Source organism: Gobio gobio, assembly GCF_949357685.1.
Source record: "Gobio gobio genome assembly, chromosome: 12".
NCBI classification, from domain to species: Eukaryota; Metazoa; Chordata; class Actinopteri; order Cypriniformes; family Gobionidae; genus Gobio; species Gobio gobio.
In genome coordinates, this window is record NC_137105.1 from 43,417,575 (window position 1) to 43,434,895 (window position 17,321).

Sequence of the window (17,321 nt, forward strand, 5' to 3'; positions counted from 1 at the left end):
GACCTATTGTCTCAAGCGAACGGGGAGATTTATCATCCACACCCGGACAGGGTAGCTCTCTGGGCCTGGCCCATGAAAGGACGAACCTGAGCGCGTTAGGGCTTCCCCCGCGCGTGGTGGCTACTATACAGAATGCCAGGGCTGTTTCTACACGGTCCTTATAAGTGGCAAGTGTTCGATGAGTGGTGTGATGGGCGGGGTCTCACGTCATATCAGTGCTCAGTCTCTGATGTTTTGTGTTTCCTCCAAGACCTTATGGATAAAGGAAGGTCCTTTTCCACTATTAAGGTCTATCTGGCAGCTATCTCTGCTTGTCATGTGGGTTTTGAGGGCTCAACGGTTGGGCAGCATCTTCTAATCCGCAGATTTATGAAGGGTGCCCGCCGCTTGTTGCCAGTCATTAAGGGAACGATCCCTGAATGGGACCTCTCCTTGGTGCTGGAAGCTCTGTCTCAATTCCCTTTTGAGCCACTGGGGGATATTTCCCTAAAGTTGCTGTCCTTTAAGACAGCTTTGCTCTTGGCCTTGGCGTCTGCCAAACGTGTCAGTGAGTTACATGCACTCTCGGTTCACCCCTCGTGCATTAAATTCTCTCTGGGCGGAAATAAGGTTTTCCTTAAACCTAATCCAGCCTTCATGCCGAAATGTTTTCCTGCATTCACATCGGGGGTATTGGAGCTGTCCGCTTTTCACCCTCCGCCCTTTTCCTCCGCGGAGGATCAAAGGTTAAATGCTCTGTGTCCGGTCCGTGCGTTACAGACGTATTTGGCTAGGACCAGTGCATTCCGGAAGAGTGATCAACTCTTTGTTTCATGGGCCCCTCCCCACAAAGGGGATCCCCTGTCTAAACAACGCCTTTCGCATTGGCTTGTGGACGCTATCATTTTGGCTTACGAATTAAAGGGAGTGCAACCTCCAGGGGACATCAGAGCTCATTCCGCGAGGGGCTTAGCCGCCTCTTGGGCTCTGTTCAGGGGAGTATCACTGCAGGATATCTGCTCTGCTGCCAGTTGGGCTTCTCCCCATACGTTTGTGCGTTACTATAGGCTGGATGTTACCAAAACTCCGGTAGCACATTCGGTTTTGGAGGTGGGGTCTTCCTAACCCTGCCTTCTCTTGTGTGTGCCACACACATTTCATGTCCTGCTTGCACACCGCAGTTACGTGTGTGCGTCGGTGTGGCGGGTTCATGAATATGAGACGTGTCAAGCACCGCCCCCTTGGGGTGACCGTCTTTTTCTGGCTAACAGAACCTCACTGTGAGTATAATGGGCAATCGGGGAGCTGTCCATGTCTCTCCCATAGGTGGATCTCGAACACGAGATGATGAAAGAGAACAATAGGTTACTGTCGTAACCACGGTTCTCTGAAACATCGAGTGGAGAGATCCACCAGCCTTGCCCCGCTTGCTGCACGAGAAGCGAATATTCTTACTGGAATACAGTAGCGCGTGCAGGCTATATATGCCCGCAGGTAAGGGGCGGGGCCTTAACGGGCATTGGCTGCGCGCTCCTGTCTGTCTTGCCAGACTTGGTGCAATTGGATGATTCTGCAGAGGTCAGGTACGGATGCCCTTCCCATAGGTGGATCTCTCCACTCGATGTTTCAGAGAACCGGGGTTACGACACTAACCTATTGTTCCCCTAGCCTGAATATTGTCCCCAAGTGGATAGAAATGTTGATCGGTGTAAACCCGAGTTCTGGCTGTCTTTCTCTGCCTTTGAGAAAATGACAGGCCAGACGAGCCAATCCTGAAGTCTCCTGGTTTGACGTCCAAGCAGGAACGGTTACCTCCCTTTCCTCCGCCCAGAGAATCTGGCACGCCCATGCAAACGCTCGAGAGATCATTGCTTGTGAACGAGTGAACGCTGGCAGTTTCTCAGTGTTTGGATGTACATATGAAAACAGAAGTCTTTTTTCAGTTCCTTCTGATCTGTGATCAGTGATTTCTGATGTGTAGCAAATTATTTATTATTCGTGCACACAATGCGGCTTCTCTCTCTCCCGACAGAACGGTGTTTTCGTGTTTTCTATCTTGTGAGTCAGTGTTTTTGTACGTCCTCGTCGCGTCTATCGGTTCTAAAATGTGCATACAGTCATGAGTTTCTGCTCAACATCGGCAGAGCCACATCTTTAGAGATAAACCTCACACACGCCGAAGATCGGGCTGCACTGGCCGGTGGCCTTTAACATCCCCGACCCCCAGTACTGCATCTGGCCCACAGCGGAGGCACCAAACGCGGCGTGAGATTAAGCAGAAGGGGGGTAAGCGTGAGCATATCCGGGCTAGCCAGCCTAGCCCCAAAATAAACTGGATTACATTCGATTACTGCTGTTGTGTCTTTGTTTGCGCTGTGTACTCAACGCGCGTCACTGACGCTTTTATTTTATTTTAAAAATAATGCTATTATCAACACTTACTTTTAACTCGTTCATCTCGACAGCTGTAATGGTACTTTGCATGTGTTACAAAGTTGGTAATAATGATGAAGACGGACTCGGTGTGACTGGGACTCGTGTTTATTCAGAACTCTCAGATACAAACACAATAAACTCGCGCTGACTGACAGCGCTCTCATAACTCAGTAGTTACTATAAATAACTTTGTTAGCAATCGCTGAGCTCCATCTCTGGTACATTAGTGATGTCCGGTTCGCGAACGATCTTTCTTTTGAACCAGTTCTTTTTAGTGAACCGAATCAGTTCACCAAATCGGACTGAATCGTTCTAAACGGTTCGCGTCTCCAGTCAGCACTGATCCATAATTTACTAAAGTTACTAACTTTCTGACATGAGTGACAGTCCCTCCGACTAGAAATAGACTAATAACCTGAAGTATATGCTGTAACTAAAACAGTTCAGACATGCTGAGAACTGATGTGAAGTGAACTCAGGTCCATCCGTCTCTCTGGCAGCAGCTCGTGCCTGCTCGTGCCTCGTAGACCTCGTTAAACCACGCCCCCTCCGCTCATTTAAAATGCAAAGATGTCAGCCAATCACAACAGTGGGCGTTTTTACTGAAGTCTCACAGCAGACACGCCTCTTGAAGCAGGGCATTCAGCCACAGGGCAAACAGCAGTATAGAAAAAATGCCTTTTATTTCTAAATTATGACATTTTATGATGTAAAAGTCATACTAACAATATAAGTACACCTCAGGAAACATTATAAAATAATAGAAAAATGCCATGCCATGGGACCTTTAAGGCACTTAACGATTCGATCCGATTCCGATTCTGGGAGTAACGATCCGATTCCCAAAACAATTCTTAACATACATTTTTGGTAACTAATTATCCTGCTGTGCAAATATATGAACTTTACTTTTTAACCAAAATTGGAGCAAATATGTTTTTTGTTTTATAGTTAGAATATCTGTTTGACAGTATTGCCATATTAAAAATTATTATGAAGATTTCTTTCAATACTTTTATTTTATATTCAAGATTAACAAGCTCTAATGAAACATAGGAAGCCATACAATTGCAAAGAACAATCACTCGCTGAGAAGCCAAATTCAGTGTGTGTGCATAACATCTCACATGAGAAAACTTGCAGAGCCGCAACAGTCATGTTAGAGACATTTAACGAATCACTCACCAAAACGAAGTCTTTGTTCAGAATTTTCCATTCGTTTGAAACATTGTGCAGTAGTTCAGCAATATTCGATGCCACGGAGGTTGGTAGGTTTATGCCCCGGCCACCGCATGAAAATTAAAAACTTTTTTTGAAATTAAAAACTTTGCATTTAATAGGCAAAATACATTTTTGAAATGGGGAGTCAGCTGCAGTGAGCGCAGACACAGAGCGCCCAGAGAAACAGAGGAGCAACTGCTGTAAGGCGTTTGTACAAAACTGCATAAAACGTGCGGGTGTTGAACCCTCTCATCAGGAAACGTGCCCCCACGGGTGCGACGACCCTGAGGAGGTCGTAGTTTGTCCATTTTATCTTAAACGAAGCCAATTCACCAGCATAAGAACGTTCGCATATCAACAGGTTTTTCTGTTTGGCCAGTGACCGCACGCGCGCACAGTGGTGAAGTGGCCGTTTGAATTGAACACAGAATCGATTCTGAATCGTTAGATAACGAATCGCAATGCATCGATACATCAACCTTTTCTCCCACCCCTACTATCCACCTGTCACCGCCCTTAATTATGCAGGACTTTAAGGCTTTATATAATGTAAACGAACGAGTTATAAAAAAATTCACCCCCCTCACAGTTGTCATGAAGGACAAAAATAGGCACATAGACCAAAACCACAATTTGTACCAGACTGTAAACATTTTTTTTTCTGCTGTAAAGTTGGGCATTTTAACATGAGGCTCAATGAGATTCTGCTCCATTCTGGAGCCTGTCCCTAGTGGCCAGTCGATGAATTGCTGTTTAAGTCACTTCTGTATTGGCTTCAAGAGAAACTGTGGGAGATTGCCGCTTGGTTCACGTATGCGTATTACCTGTTCGTGAGGTGTTTCTTGACAAAGTGTCCGCCAACTACTGGCCTGGCATGCATAATACAGCCTTTTTAGTAATTTTCACAGATCCATTTTGACAACGTTGTCGTCTGTTTTTAGTACATCGTTGTCGTGTACACATACCCTCAGAGCTATCTAAGCACTGCAGTGTTAAGCTATCTAAGCACTCCAATGTTTGTTTTTCACTGTAAACAACTTTAATCCCAATTTTTCTAGCCAAAGAAGCCATCCAAGAAGCGAGAACCGATCCTGGCCAGCACTGCGGGAGAGGCCATAGAGAAGATGCTGGAGCAGAAAAAAATCTCCAGTAAGATCAATTACGATGTTTTGTGGGACCTCAACAGCAAGGGCAGCGGGAGCAGCACCACCCAGCAAGCTGAGGAAGTGCCCGACGGTGGCTCTGGGCGCAAGAAGTTGACCCGCCGCAAGAAGCAGCCAAACAAGAGCAATCTCGGGCTCGCTAAACCCGCGAGTCTCATGGGCAAGAGGTGAGAATTTAATGAATAGTGAATCTGTTGTTGTTGTTTTTTACTTGGTTACTGTTGGCTCACGCTGCGCTTTGCAACTTTTTCTACTTTTTCACTCCCAGAAACCACTAAGTCTGTCTTTATGTAGTAACAGGGACCCACTCCAAGTGGTAAAGAGCCTCTTTTGTTCCTCACACAAAGGACATGATCAAAAAGGCTGTTCCCTTGCCCTTGGAGGACTACATTTTTCTTCTTGTCGGCCTTCAACATTTTGTCTTTGCTTTGCTCCTTTGGCTGACCTTCACAATCATTTCCACCAGGAGAAAGCTTGTCATCAATTCAGTGCCAGGACTGTCTGTCTGCCATCACCTGGCACCCTGTAGTGCATGCTGGGAGCCTGCCCCTTCTCCAATTAATAGTCCTCCAGGGCTCCAAACGTCCCTGTGAGAGAAGTAATGAATATACGACAGACGGAGAGCAAGATCATGACTTCTACACTTTGGCGTTGAAAGATAATTTCTCATTGTGTGATGTCTTTCCTCCAGTCCATTTCGTTAATGATAATTACTAATTTCATACTGAATAGTGAGATGATGATGAATCAGACATACGAACGCTGCCGGAGACATCATATCCTGAAGCTTAGAAAAGGCAATTTACTGACCCCTTTCTTTTCAATCGTATATTCACGAACGTGTTTGAAACAAACTATACAACTTTCCCATTATTTTTTATTACATTTGAGATTTTAAAAAATATAAATATAATGGATTCCCTGAAGATATAAAAACATAGCTGGCTAGTGTTATCATTTGCTTTGTCTGGTGGGAATGCAATATATATATATTTTAAATTATTATATTTTGTTACAGTATCTTTCAGAAGTTTTGGGTTGGTAAGATTTTTTTGAGTCTCTTTGCTTACCAAGGCTACATTTGATGGTAAATACAATAAACAATAATACTGTGAAATATTATTACTTTTTAAAATAAGTGTTTTCTATTTTAATATATTTTAAAATGTAATTTATTCCTGTGATGACAAAGCGGAATTTTCAGCATCATTACATCAGTTTTCATTACATCAGCTATGCCATAATCAAAAATAATATATATATTTTTAGCAAAGTAAGAACTAATACTACAACTAAGAAACAAATGTGTACAAAGTTGCACAAGTCAGGATTAGTCTAAAAATGTGTGTTAAACTCACAGCACATGTAGTGATGAAGCGCAGCATTCTGAACGGAAACGCTCTGAGACGCCAGTCATGAGCTGCTCGTGTGAAAAGTGCGCTTTGCTTGACTATTTCTTTTCGTTTCGAATTGTTTCATTTAAAAGTGGACATTTCAAGCTTTCTATACACATATTTCTCATGTCTGAGGCAAGTAGCCTGCTGAGTTTTGGTTTATTTATGAGAGCAATGCAAGTGATCGCTCCGGCGCCTCCATGTCACAATTATTGTCTGCTATAGCCTATTTGCTTCTTATTTATTAAATCCAGGCAATTGGCTGATGAAACATTGATTCAAATTAAGATACAATTTATACAAAACGAAATTCACTTTAAAGAAAGGCTTTCTACAAAACAAAACTTAATGAAGTGGTCAAAATCATTTCTGCACTTTTCTTTGCACTTTTCATAATCAATATAGCCTAGATTATATTTAAAAAATAACATTATAATATTTAAAGATAAATATGAAACAAAATACATTGTTTAATGGCTACAACAAGTATAGTAGGCTACAGTACAGATAAATGTCATGTCTGAGCGGGATTGGAGCGAACGCCATTTTACAGATGAGCGGTTCATGAGTGGAGCGCTGGCATAGAGCGGATTATTGAGCTGAGTGTCACACCGCTCTGCTTCGCTCACTACAGGCTCGTTCACGTCAGAACGCCCACGTATTAAAAAATGGTCGGGTTTAATTCGGGCTCGGGCTCATAATTACAATTAATGTGTCGGGCCGGGCCGGGCTTGGACACAACGTGCATGGGCTCCGGTAGGGTCGGGCTTCATTTTTTGGGCCTGATCTAAGCTCTACTTTTTATTGAGTAAAAGTTGTCTTATTTTATTAAGGAATTCTGTGTTTAGGACCACAGGGTACTTATATTTATAAGTCATGTTTTATTGTTATTTAATTTATTTGTTAATTTTATACAACTGTTTATTCATGAGAATCCTTGTTCACCCCAGAAACTGGCCGAACCAGCAGAGGCCAGTGTAAAAATATGAAATCATCATATTCTGATGACACTGTGGAACAAATTGGACGATAAACTAGAATTTAGTTCCAGCTCCAGTTGAGAGAGCTTGTTCCCACTCCTGTTGAATCATGGGAACATTTGTAATGAGCTGCTATTGGAGAGTTTTCAGTTTTTTACCCACGACTTGCAAATAGCAACTGTCTAAGATATTTCACGCAGTACTTTTAGAAACAAATGGTTCGAAAAAGCCAGTAGCCCATTTTCTCTTTCTGGATTGACTAAGCGTGCAGAAATAAATGTCTGAAATTGCTCAGCATTCACAATGCATGCAGTGCTCTCTGTCAGAAAACTCTCACTCTAGCTGATAAAAGCACATTTCTTCGAAGATATTTGGTATATGAACTGGTATATAAGTTATTTTGGGGGGCTGAATAGACTAACACAGATCTATTTGCTTGCATAAAGACACTGTTGTTGCTTCTCTTCACTGCCTTTAGCAGCTCCCAGACTCCTTTTAGACGCTCCGCCAACCAGGTAGAATCAGGGACTTCCATCCCCCTTTACCAGCCTCAAACACCAGCTGCCAGATTAAACCTCTGCATGACCTCCAATCTAACAGCAACAGAGAAGCACTCCTCTTGAAAGATAAGAAGATAATTGCCATCCAGTTCCTTTTCTTTAATTTCTTTCCTCCTTTTTCCACCTGTTCAGACCCCCTTCCTTTTCTACCCTTGTCTTTTAGTAAAGGCTTACCGTTCTTAAAACTGCCAGGATTGGCTTTTTGAAGTGTAAATCTGATCTCGATGCATAGGGATGACCTGTCTATGCCTCTCTTCTCGGCGTACCTCTGAAAAAGTGACAGCCCGACAGAACGCTTCACCTCCCAGCTCCAGCGTGCTGCCTGATCCTGTTTCTGATCCTCGTTTTACAGTAACAGCTACCGCTTTGAAATCAGACTCACGATTCGAGGAGCAGCATTAACCCTGGGGACTTGGGAGTGAAGAAGTATATGTATTTCTGCTCTCTACCAGATCCAGTCTGGTTTTTTAGCTCCATGACAACGTGAGTGGAGATTGATTTGTAAATGTTAGCTTAAGGTCAGACGGAATGAGTTAGAGTTGTTCCTGAGATGTGCTTTCTACCGGGCCTACACTGAGTAAAGTTCACAGCACCTCTCATTTATTTCGCATCCGGAAATAGCCAATGAGCTTGTGTGCCCTGATGCGTTTCGCAGATCCTCCCTTTCTGTTTGACCCGGCTCAGTTTCCCACACTAAAATGTCATTGTTTCCACCCTAACGTTAGTCCACTTCCAGCAGTATGGCGTTTCGCTCATTATTACAGTGGGCTCTCAATGTCCATACTGTTTGAACCCGTCATCTTGCGTTCTAGAGGGCAGGAAACCAAGGCAACCGACTGTGGAGTGTGTCATTCAGTCCGTCTCAATGGAGTTTCTTGTCGCCAAAAGCCTGTCACCACCTCCTAGCAACTAGATCAGCAGAATGAGTCATTTTGTTTGTTTCTAGCGTGGCCACATTGACCCAGGACCAGCATGGAACCGTCTAGCGGTATAGCAAAGTTGTTCTCTAAAGACTTTTGTCATAGAAAATCTCTTGTGGTTGTACTTTAGGCCTAAGTGAGATGAGACGGTAGGAAGGACCTCTTAGGATCATCTTGTGCCTGGTTCTCGACCTCTAAGCTCTGTGAAAAAGGTTTTAGGCTGGGTCTCTCAGCATGGAGGGCTCTATTGTTTGAGGATGCCATTTATCAGTGGTTTGAGATCTGTTAGTCCAGAGGATGTCTGGTGGCGGGAGTAAGGGAGCCACATCCTGCTGATGGGAATCATGTTTGGTCGAGACAAAGCAGCTGGATTGTTTCATTTAATTTTGTGAGGTCATTCGAAATAACTCTGGATTTTAGAGTGGCCATAATGAAATCACAATAATAATAGAAGGAAATCCACAGTTGATCATAGATCTACAAGACAAGCCAAATGCTAGAGATCAAAACTGCTTATAATTGCTTTAGTTAAGTAATGATTTTGGTTACAAAACATCCTGACACCAATGACGCGACACTTTTTTAGCATTCTTCTTGGGTCTATAAGTATTTTCACATTCATTGTCTTCATAGCGATGTCAAAAATAGCCATGAACAAAACTGCCCAGCTCTGAAGCAAAACATATTTGAAAATCAGAGAAAGCTCAAATGCACAAGACTGTTTAATTAAAGGGATAGTTTACCCAAAAATTAAAATTAGCCCATGATTTACTCACCCTCAAGTCATCCTAGGTGTATATGATATTCTTCTTTCAGACGGACACAATCAGAGTTATATTGAAAAAGTCCTGGCTAATCCAAGCTTTATAATAGCAGTAATAGTTGTTCTGTTTTTGAAGTCCAAAAAAAATGCACCTGTCCGTCGAATAACGTGCTCCACGCGGATCCCGGGGGATAATAAAGGCCTTCTGAAGCAAATCGATGCGTTTGTGAAGAAAAAATAACCATATTTAGAACTTTATAAAGTAAAGTTCCAGCCGACCATGTCCCCCTGAGACGAGAGAATTATGCATTTTATTTCTGGAAAAAATCCTCCGATGACGCAAATATCGTCATTTTGCGTCATCGGAGGATTTTTTAGCCAGAGGCTAGAGACTACAGCCAGTAATAGGAGCTGTTCCACATGTTATCAACCCGCCCATAGGGTTAGGGTCTCACTCACAGAATGTAATGCACTCGGCCGCTCGGCTCGGGCATTCATAACGGGGCGGTGCGGAGCAAAGTGAGTGTTTCAACTTTTCAATGAATTCCTATGAAAGTTAAGCTTCCATAGGCATGATCTGAAAACGCGCGTCAAGAATGACTGCCACGCTTACCTCAGCTCTTCGCTCTCGTGATGAATGAAATCTGACTTTCGTTCGGCTCACTCACACTTTATTGAAAAGACACGTTCAGTTTTTAATTGTAGTGTCTATTCTCTTACTGAACTAAATGATTTTATTAATATGAAAATCAGAACAACGGTGGGGGCGGTGTCATGGTGGGCAAGTGATAACCAGTGGCCATGGCTTTGGGAATGGCCTCGTTGGGCAGCGAAGCAAGTGCATTCTGGGAGTTGTTGTCTTTCATCCACATTAGACAAAAATACATTTTCTGTCTTTTCACAGTCTAGAAGGCACCAAATTCAAAAATAATTGTACATTTCTACTACATAAATGACAAAGTTTAAATGCACATTTATCTTCCCAGCGCTGAAGTACCCCTTTAAGTTGTTTGTTGGAATATTCAGCGTCATTACTCCAGTCTTTAGTGTCACACGATCCTTCAGAAATCATTCTAACTTGCTGTGCTCAAGAAATATTTCCTATAAATGTTCATGTTGAAAAATGTAGTATTTTAGTGGAAACCCAGATCCTTTTTTTCAGGATTTTTTGATGAATAGAAAGCTATAACAAACAGCATTTATTTGAAATAAAAAATGTTTTGTAACATTATAAATGTCTTTACTGTCACTTTTGATCAATTTAATTCATCCCTGTTAAATAAAAATATAATTTTCTTTAGAAAAAAAAATCTTACGGATACCAAACTGTTGAATGGTAGCGTATATATATCATCACTTGGATCTCATGTTTTGAAAGGTTTATATGTTTCTGTTAAAATATGGAGAAAATTAATGAGATTTTTGCTTCCAAAACTTGCCTGTTGTGCTCTATAGGCCTCCCCACCGAGTCTCCTCCACACCCGTCACTCACATTAGCAGATGTTACAAGGCCAGGGTTCTGTAGGTGATGCTGAGAGGCCATCTTGAAAGCCTTACGAGCACTCTTACCCTTCTTTTCCATCTGCACTAGAGTCACAGAGGGAGGTTGACTCAGTCACAGCACACTTCTCAAGCTGTGTCAGCAGGAGTCTTCTCCCACTCATCTTCCCTAACTGACTTGAAGTCGTTAATGGAAACTTTTTCTCTCTCCTGGTGGCATGGAGCAGGTATGCATGTACAGATGTTATTATGATTGCAGGTGATAGATCCTCCTGTGCACTTTCCTTGCGACTGCAAGGTTTTGATCTCTGTGTCGTACACAAAGCGCTACAGGTTTTGGGCGAAAGCTGTTCCTAAGCAGCAGTCCCTGTAATGAGAAGAAAATTGCTACTTGCTCCATGGAGGCTTTTCGGCATGTCAAATTCTTCATGTGTGATCGGTTCAGGGCGTTCTCACTCCCACACACTGTTTTGTTTGGTGGTAGGCGAACAATATGAGTGTTTGAGACAGTTTAGAGGATAGTTTTAGTGTATTACACATTTGTGTGTGCATATATTGTAATTTTAGAGTGTCTGTTATATATATATATTTATTTTCAAATGGATATTTAAATATTTTATGTGTGTTTATGTGCCTGTATGATACATAATGCTGATCAAAGTCACAATAGTGAAATCAGGGACAAATCCCACCTTCCCTCTGTTGTACTGGGCAGCTGGAGAGTGAGTTACAAGGAGGATAATCACACCTTTCTTCTCCTCTATGGATCTCTCATTCTCTCGAAGCCTTGTCCCCAGGTCAGAACCCTGGGGCCTTCCTCAGTGGCCTGCAGGAAGTGTGATAAGATGCCTTGTCACCAGGAGGTGTGGAAACCACTGGGCCGTAATTGTTACCTCCTCCAGGGTCAGATTGCATGTCTTCCCTCTGTATCTCCTCCATTATGCTAGATCTGAGAAGAGCTAAATGCATAATAGCTTTGTCCTTCAGGAAAAGGATGCTCTGTAAGTATTTGTTAGGAAAGATTTTTTTGTTACCCCCCTTGCTCAGTTCATCTCTCAGACTCTGTAAGCTTCCCCACTGTTTTATGAGTCCAATGATATTTGATGGTTATTATTGGATATTTTTCTAGCTGTGCAACCACTTTGACGAGGAATGATGTTCACTCCTAAAGGGGTAATAGTGGGTTTGGCTATTATAGGTCATTGGAGTTGTACAGTAGTTTAGGCACTGGTTTGAATCCCATTGCTTGATGTTTTGCTTACATGCCTTCTACCCTTCACTTTTTGGTTGGACTATTTCTTGTGTTTCAGCTAGAAGCTATTTTTCAAAAATAAAAAAAGGCTTTGTATTTGTTTTGAATAAATGCATAAACAGATTTCTAGGGATGAGGGGGTAATTTAGACTGGGTAAACCCAGCCTGATCTGCTGGCGATTGGATTTTGCCCTGCAACTCATTCTGGAAACCTGTACATTCATTTCTACTGCTTCTGTTACACTTTTGCGGGAACCAATCACAGATTTATCCACCTGGCGCGCTATTGGCGGGTTTAACACGATGACGGATAGAGAAGCGATGGGTCGTTGTCCGTTGATCATGCCTCTTGTGGTCTGATTGGTTGAAGGACTATCCAATTGCGTACAGAGTCATTTAATTTATGCTCGTTTATCACGCCTCTTGTGCAGTAGAAAATACATAGCAGACTCTCCAGACCAATGTTCAATCTTAAAATGAGCTTGGTCTGGTGATAGCCAGACAAGGGGTAATTGGCTTTCATGAAACATTTAGGAGCCACATGACTCTTAGTTGACAAATTACAGAATTGCCTTATAGAGATTTGCTTTAGTTAATGTATAGCTTCTTTCATTTTTAATATGCATCTTAATTTACTCATTTTCATATGAACAGCATGTCAGTAAATAGACTGTACAGTTCCGTAAGTCTCACGAAATCTAAAGTACTCATCACAGTAATGATTCCTGGTTCATTTTGAAGCATACATCATTAAAAAATGACTTGTGGTTCAGTGAGGGGATGAGTTGTGAACTCTTTGAACGATTCACTAACTGAGTGAGTCTGATTCAGGCCTGAGCGAGTTCAAGACTCTTTAATGAATCATAAGGTGCAGTCACATTTACTACGGATTTGGGAGTTTCGCATGAGGGCGAAAAAGTTCCCCATGCAGATTTATTCATTTTCAAGTTGGTCATGTAAATTTGTCACGCAGACCAACAGAAAGCTGTTTGGTTTGAAAGTGACTTTTGTGTGAGCTGTGCTTCATAATTGCGCTATTGACAATAGACAATGAACCTTTTAAATACACTGAAATTTCGCTAATGGAACCGCAGCTTTAGATTAAAAAAATTTATTAGTTCTTTATAGCCTTTTTTGTGAGCTCATGGCTCACGTTGTGTTTAAATGTTGGTGCATTTTTTGCGGCCTTTTTTTGTATTTTTCGTCCCATTCTGGAGCCCTGATAAATCAATATTTTAGCTAATTAATTTTTAATTATTTATGAACATTTGCATTTCGTGTTTTGACCTGCCCCTCAATCTGCTCTCTGACTACCCCTACAACTTAAACGCGGATACCCCCAGCTGGAGAGCGGGGATTACAGCTGCGGAGTGGCACCCAAAGCTGGTGGAGAGCCTCCACCCATTACACCCCTCTCCCCACTTAGATTTATTTACACAAAGCCAGCTGCTGTATGATATTGGCTCAACAGAAATATTACTTCCCTCCCCTGTCAGATTTCATCGACATGTATTATTGACAGACTGGCATATGGGCCCAGCGGAGCAAAAGTGCTCCCTCTGAAATGGCTGAGTCTGGCCCCAGTTTTTTTTTTTTTTTTTTAAATGAGATCACACTAAGAGCCGTTTAAATGTGTTGCCTAGCTACAAAGCCCATAAGAACACATCAGTAATAGTGGAAGTGTTTGATTTCCGCCCTACAGCCTTCAACGTGTTATATATAACCCATATGTGAAGAGATTGTTAGCTTTGGTACTCAAATATTCATGAATACTTTGTTACTAGAATTTCATATATGTTTAATCTGCTGCTTCAACAACTGTGTAAATTTAAACTACAAGTACTAAAGCTTTTATCCTATGTTATTAAAGAAATAAGCCATGAGAGCTCATATTTATTTTATTAAGAATCATAATAGACAATCTTCCACAAATAAAATGGTTCATTAATTTTACTGTAGGCCATTTACAGTGCCCTCCACTAATATTGGCACCCTTGGTAAATATCATAGACTGTAAAAAAATATGGACGTAGTGTCCGTGACGTCACCCATAGGATTCTGATGAGCAGTTTTGAAGCGTAAAGTATGGACGAGATGGCCGCTGCCATCTTGGCAGCACATCATCGCGCATCACTCCCGGATAATAGAAAATGGGCAAAAAGGCTGGACGTGGGCGGAGCTGAAGTGACCCGATGACTAACAGACAGCAGATAAACGGCTATCCACCTGTCACTAGAAGTGGCCACGCCCTTAATTATGCAGAACTTTAATGCTTTATATAATGTAAACGAATGAGTTATAAAAAAAATTCACCCCCTCACAGTTGTCATGAAGGGCACAATTAGCAGTATAGACCAAAACCACAATTTGTACCAGGATGTAAACATGTTTTAATCTGCTGTAAAGTTGGGCATTTTACCATGGGGCTCAATGAGATTCTGCTCCATTCTGGAGCCTGTGGCCATTCAATGAACTGCAGTTTAAGTCACTTCCGTATTGGCTTCAAGAGAAACCGCGGGAGGTTGCCGCTTGGTAAATATGAGCAAAGGTGGCTGTGAAAATAAATCTGCATTGTTTATCCTTTTGATCTTTCATTCAAAACATTCACAAAATTCTTACCTTTCATTGAAGTAAAACAATTGAAAGTGGGGAGAAACTCACATTATGAAATAAATGTTTTTCTCCAGTGCATGTTGACCACAATTATTGGCACCCCTAGAAATTCTTATGAGCAAAATATCTCTGAAGTATATTCCCATTTATTTTTATTTTTTTAAATGTTTAGCACACCAGGGTGACTAGGAGCATGAAATTGTCCAGCCATGACTTCCTGTTCCACAGGAAACACAAAGGCCAAATTCCCTTAATCATTCATCACAATGAGTAAAACCAAAGAATATAGTTCTGATGTGCAGCAAAAGATTGTTGAGCTTCACAAAATCGAAAGTGACTAAGAAAATAGCTAAAGCATTGAAAATCCCCATTTCCACCATCAAGGCAATAATTAAGAAGTTCCAATCAACTAAAGATGTTACAAATCTGCCTGGAAGAGAACGTGTGTCTATATCGTCCTAATGCACGGACATTGAGTGGACAAAGACTCTCCAAGGATCACAGATGTAGAATTGCTGAGATTAGTTGAGTCTTGGGGCCAGAAAGACAAAAGAAATGTATCAAACAACCCTACATCAACACAAGTTGTTTGGGAGGGTTTCAAGAAAATTCCAAACCAAAAACAAACTCCAGCATATTCAGTTGTCAGACACGACTGGAACTTCAAAAGGGACCTGGTTCTGTAGTCAGATGAAACTAAAAAAATAGCTTTTTTAATATACCGCTGGATCTTGTGGATGTTGTGGGCCTATTTTATTTGCTGGAGGTCCTGGACATCTTGTTCAGATACATGGTACCATGGATTCCAGCAAATACCAACAGATAAAAAGTCCAAACCTGACGGCCTCTGTTAGAAATCGTATAATGGGCCGTGGTTGGATCTTCCATTAGGACAATGATCCAAAACAAACATCAAAATCAACACAAAAATGTGTCACTGAGCACAAAATGAAGCTTCTGCCATGGCTGTCCCAGTTCCCTGACCTGAACCTTGTAGAAAATGAGTGATGAACTGAAGAGAAGACCTGGGAATCTGAAGGATCTGGAGAGATTCTGTATGAAGGAATGGACTCTGATCTCCAAACTCATCAGGCATTATAGAAGAAGACTCAGAGCTGTTCTCTTGGGAAAAGGAGGTTGCAATAATTGGATGCTAATAATTGTGGCCAACATGAACTAGAGAAAAACATTTATTTCATAATGTGAGTTACCCTCCAATTTCAATTGTTTTACTTCAATGAAAGGTTAGATTTTTTGCTCATATTTACCAAGAGCGCCAATATTAGTGGTGGGCACTGTATGGTTTCCAGGCAAACATATTAATATAAATTGATATAAAATGTGTTGGTTGCGGCTAAGCCATCACAATTTTATTATGGATTGTAGCGAATGTTGATTTATCATTTTTATATTGTATATTATTGATTATAATGCTGCAGTAATAATCTAATAAATAAATTGAATAAATCTAACCTGGTTCAGTTATGTTATGCATTTCTGAAAACATGCTTTAGACTGCATATCGAACCATTGTATATGCCTTTGACTGATTGCCAGTTTATTCAAAGCTTTATCTCTCATAGACCTGATGGTGTTTACATGAGTGATTCAGTCTGCCTTGGAAAGAGTCCTGGGAGATCCTAGGAAATTATTGATGACAGAGCAGTGTTGGGATTGATTGTTAAGTGGGCAAATTTGTCTTGCATGAATTCGCTCCATTAGCCAGCTCATTCACCATCTGGCCCAGGGCGGGTGCAGGATGCCGGGGGGTGTGTGAAGCCTGGCATAAGGGCTGGGCGTCCTCACCAGCTTCACCCACTCAGCCCTGAGGGCACCCTGTCTGACCTGTGGATTGGCCCGTTTTTACCTCCTCCTGAGAGGTCACAATAGGGACACCCAAAATGTAGCACTCTGTTCAATAATGCAGGTCAGCCATCTGGTTCTGGTGATTTATTTTCAGTGAAGATGTCACAGTTCTGTTCTGCAGATTTACAAATTTTGACTTCACACTTTCGCCTGGTGTCAGGCACCTGTGAAAATCCTGTGAGGGGAAAGCAATGCACAGATGCTACCTGATGTTGTAGTATGTGAATTTGCCTCGGACCTCCATGTGAAGATCATAGCCTTTTGCCTCTATGGCTTTACTAGACTGACAAACTTTTTTCCATTTTAATGAAATTCATTACTTAATATATTAAATCGAGCCTTGTATTCTGTCATATTTAACTCCGATTCAACCTTTTAGGTTCCACTGAAAGATCATCCTAAGATTGTTTTAAGCTGAGACATTTCAAGGATCATAAAATATCTCTTTTGTCGGAGAGCAAAATTGTTGGTTTTGGATCCTACATGCAAAGGCATTAATTACCTTTATAATATCTTAGTCTCAGATGAAGTTCTGACAGCGTCGCATTATTTCACATTTTGTATGTAATTGAGGATGTCAGACTGAATACAGGCTCTGGGGACATAAAATGCCAGTCAGTGCTGTCATTTGTGACCAAAGTCTTAGCTAAGATGTATATCTCACAGTCTGACAC

At 41.6% G+C, this 17,321-nt stretch overlaps 1 protein-coding gene across 3 annotated transcripts in view; it reads left to right on the forward strand.

Annotated features, from left to right (window-relative positions):
* Positions 1-17,321, forward strand: part of brf1b (BRF1 general transcription factor IIIB subunit b) — a 108,193-nt gene that overhangs the window by 74,330 nt on the left and 16,542 nt on the right. For all 3 annotated transcript variants that reach the window (XM_079831175.1, XM_079831176.1, XM_079831177.1), the window contains one exon: positions 4,695-4,966. In XM_079831175.1, coding sequence (XP_079687301.1) covers positions 4,695-4,966 — 272 coding nt within the window. The remainder of the gene's footprint in view (positions 1-4,694; positions 4,967-17,321) is intronic.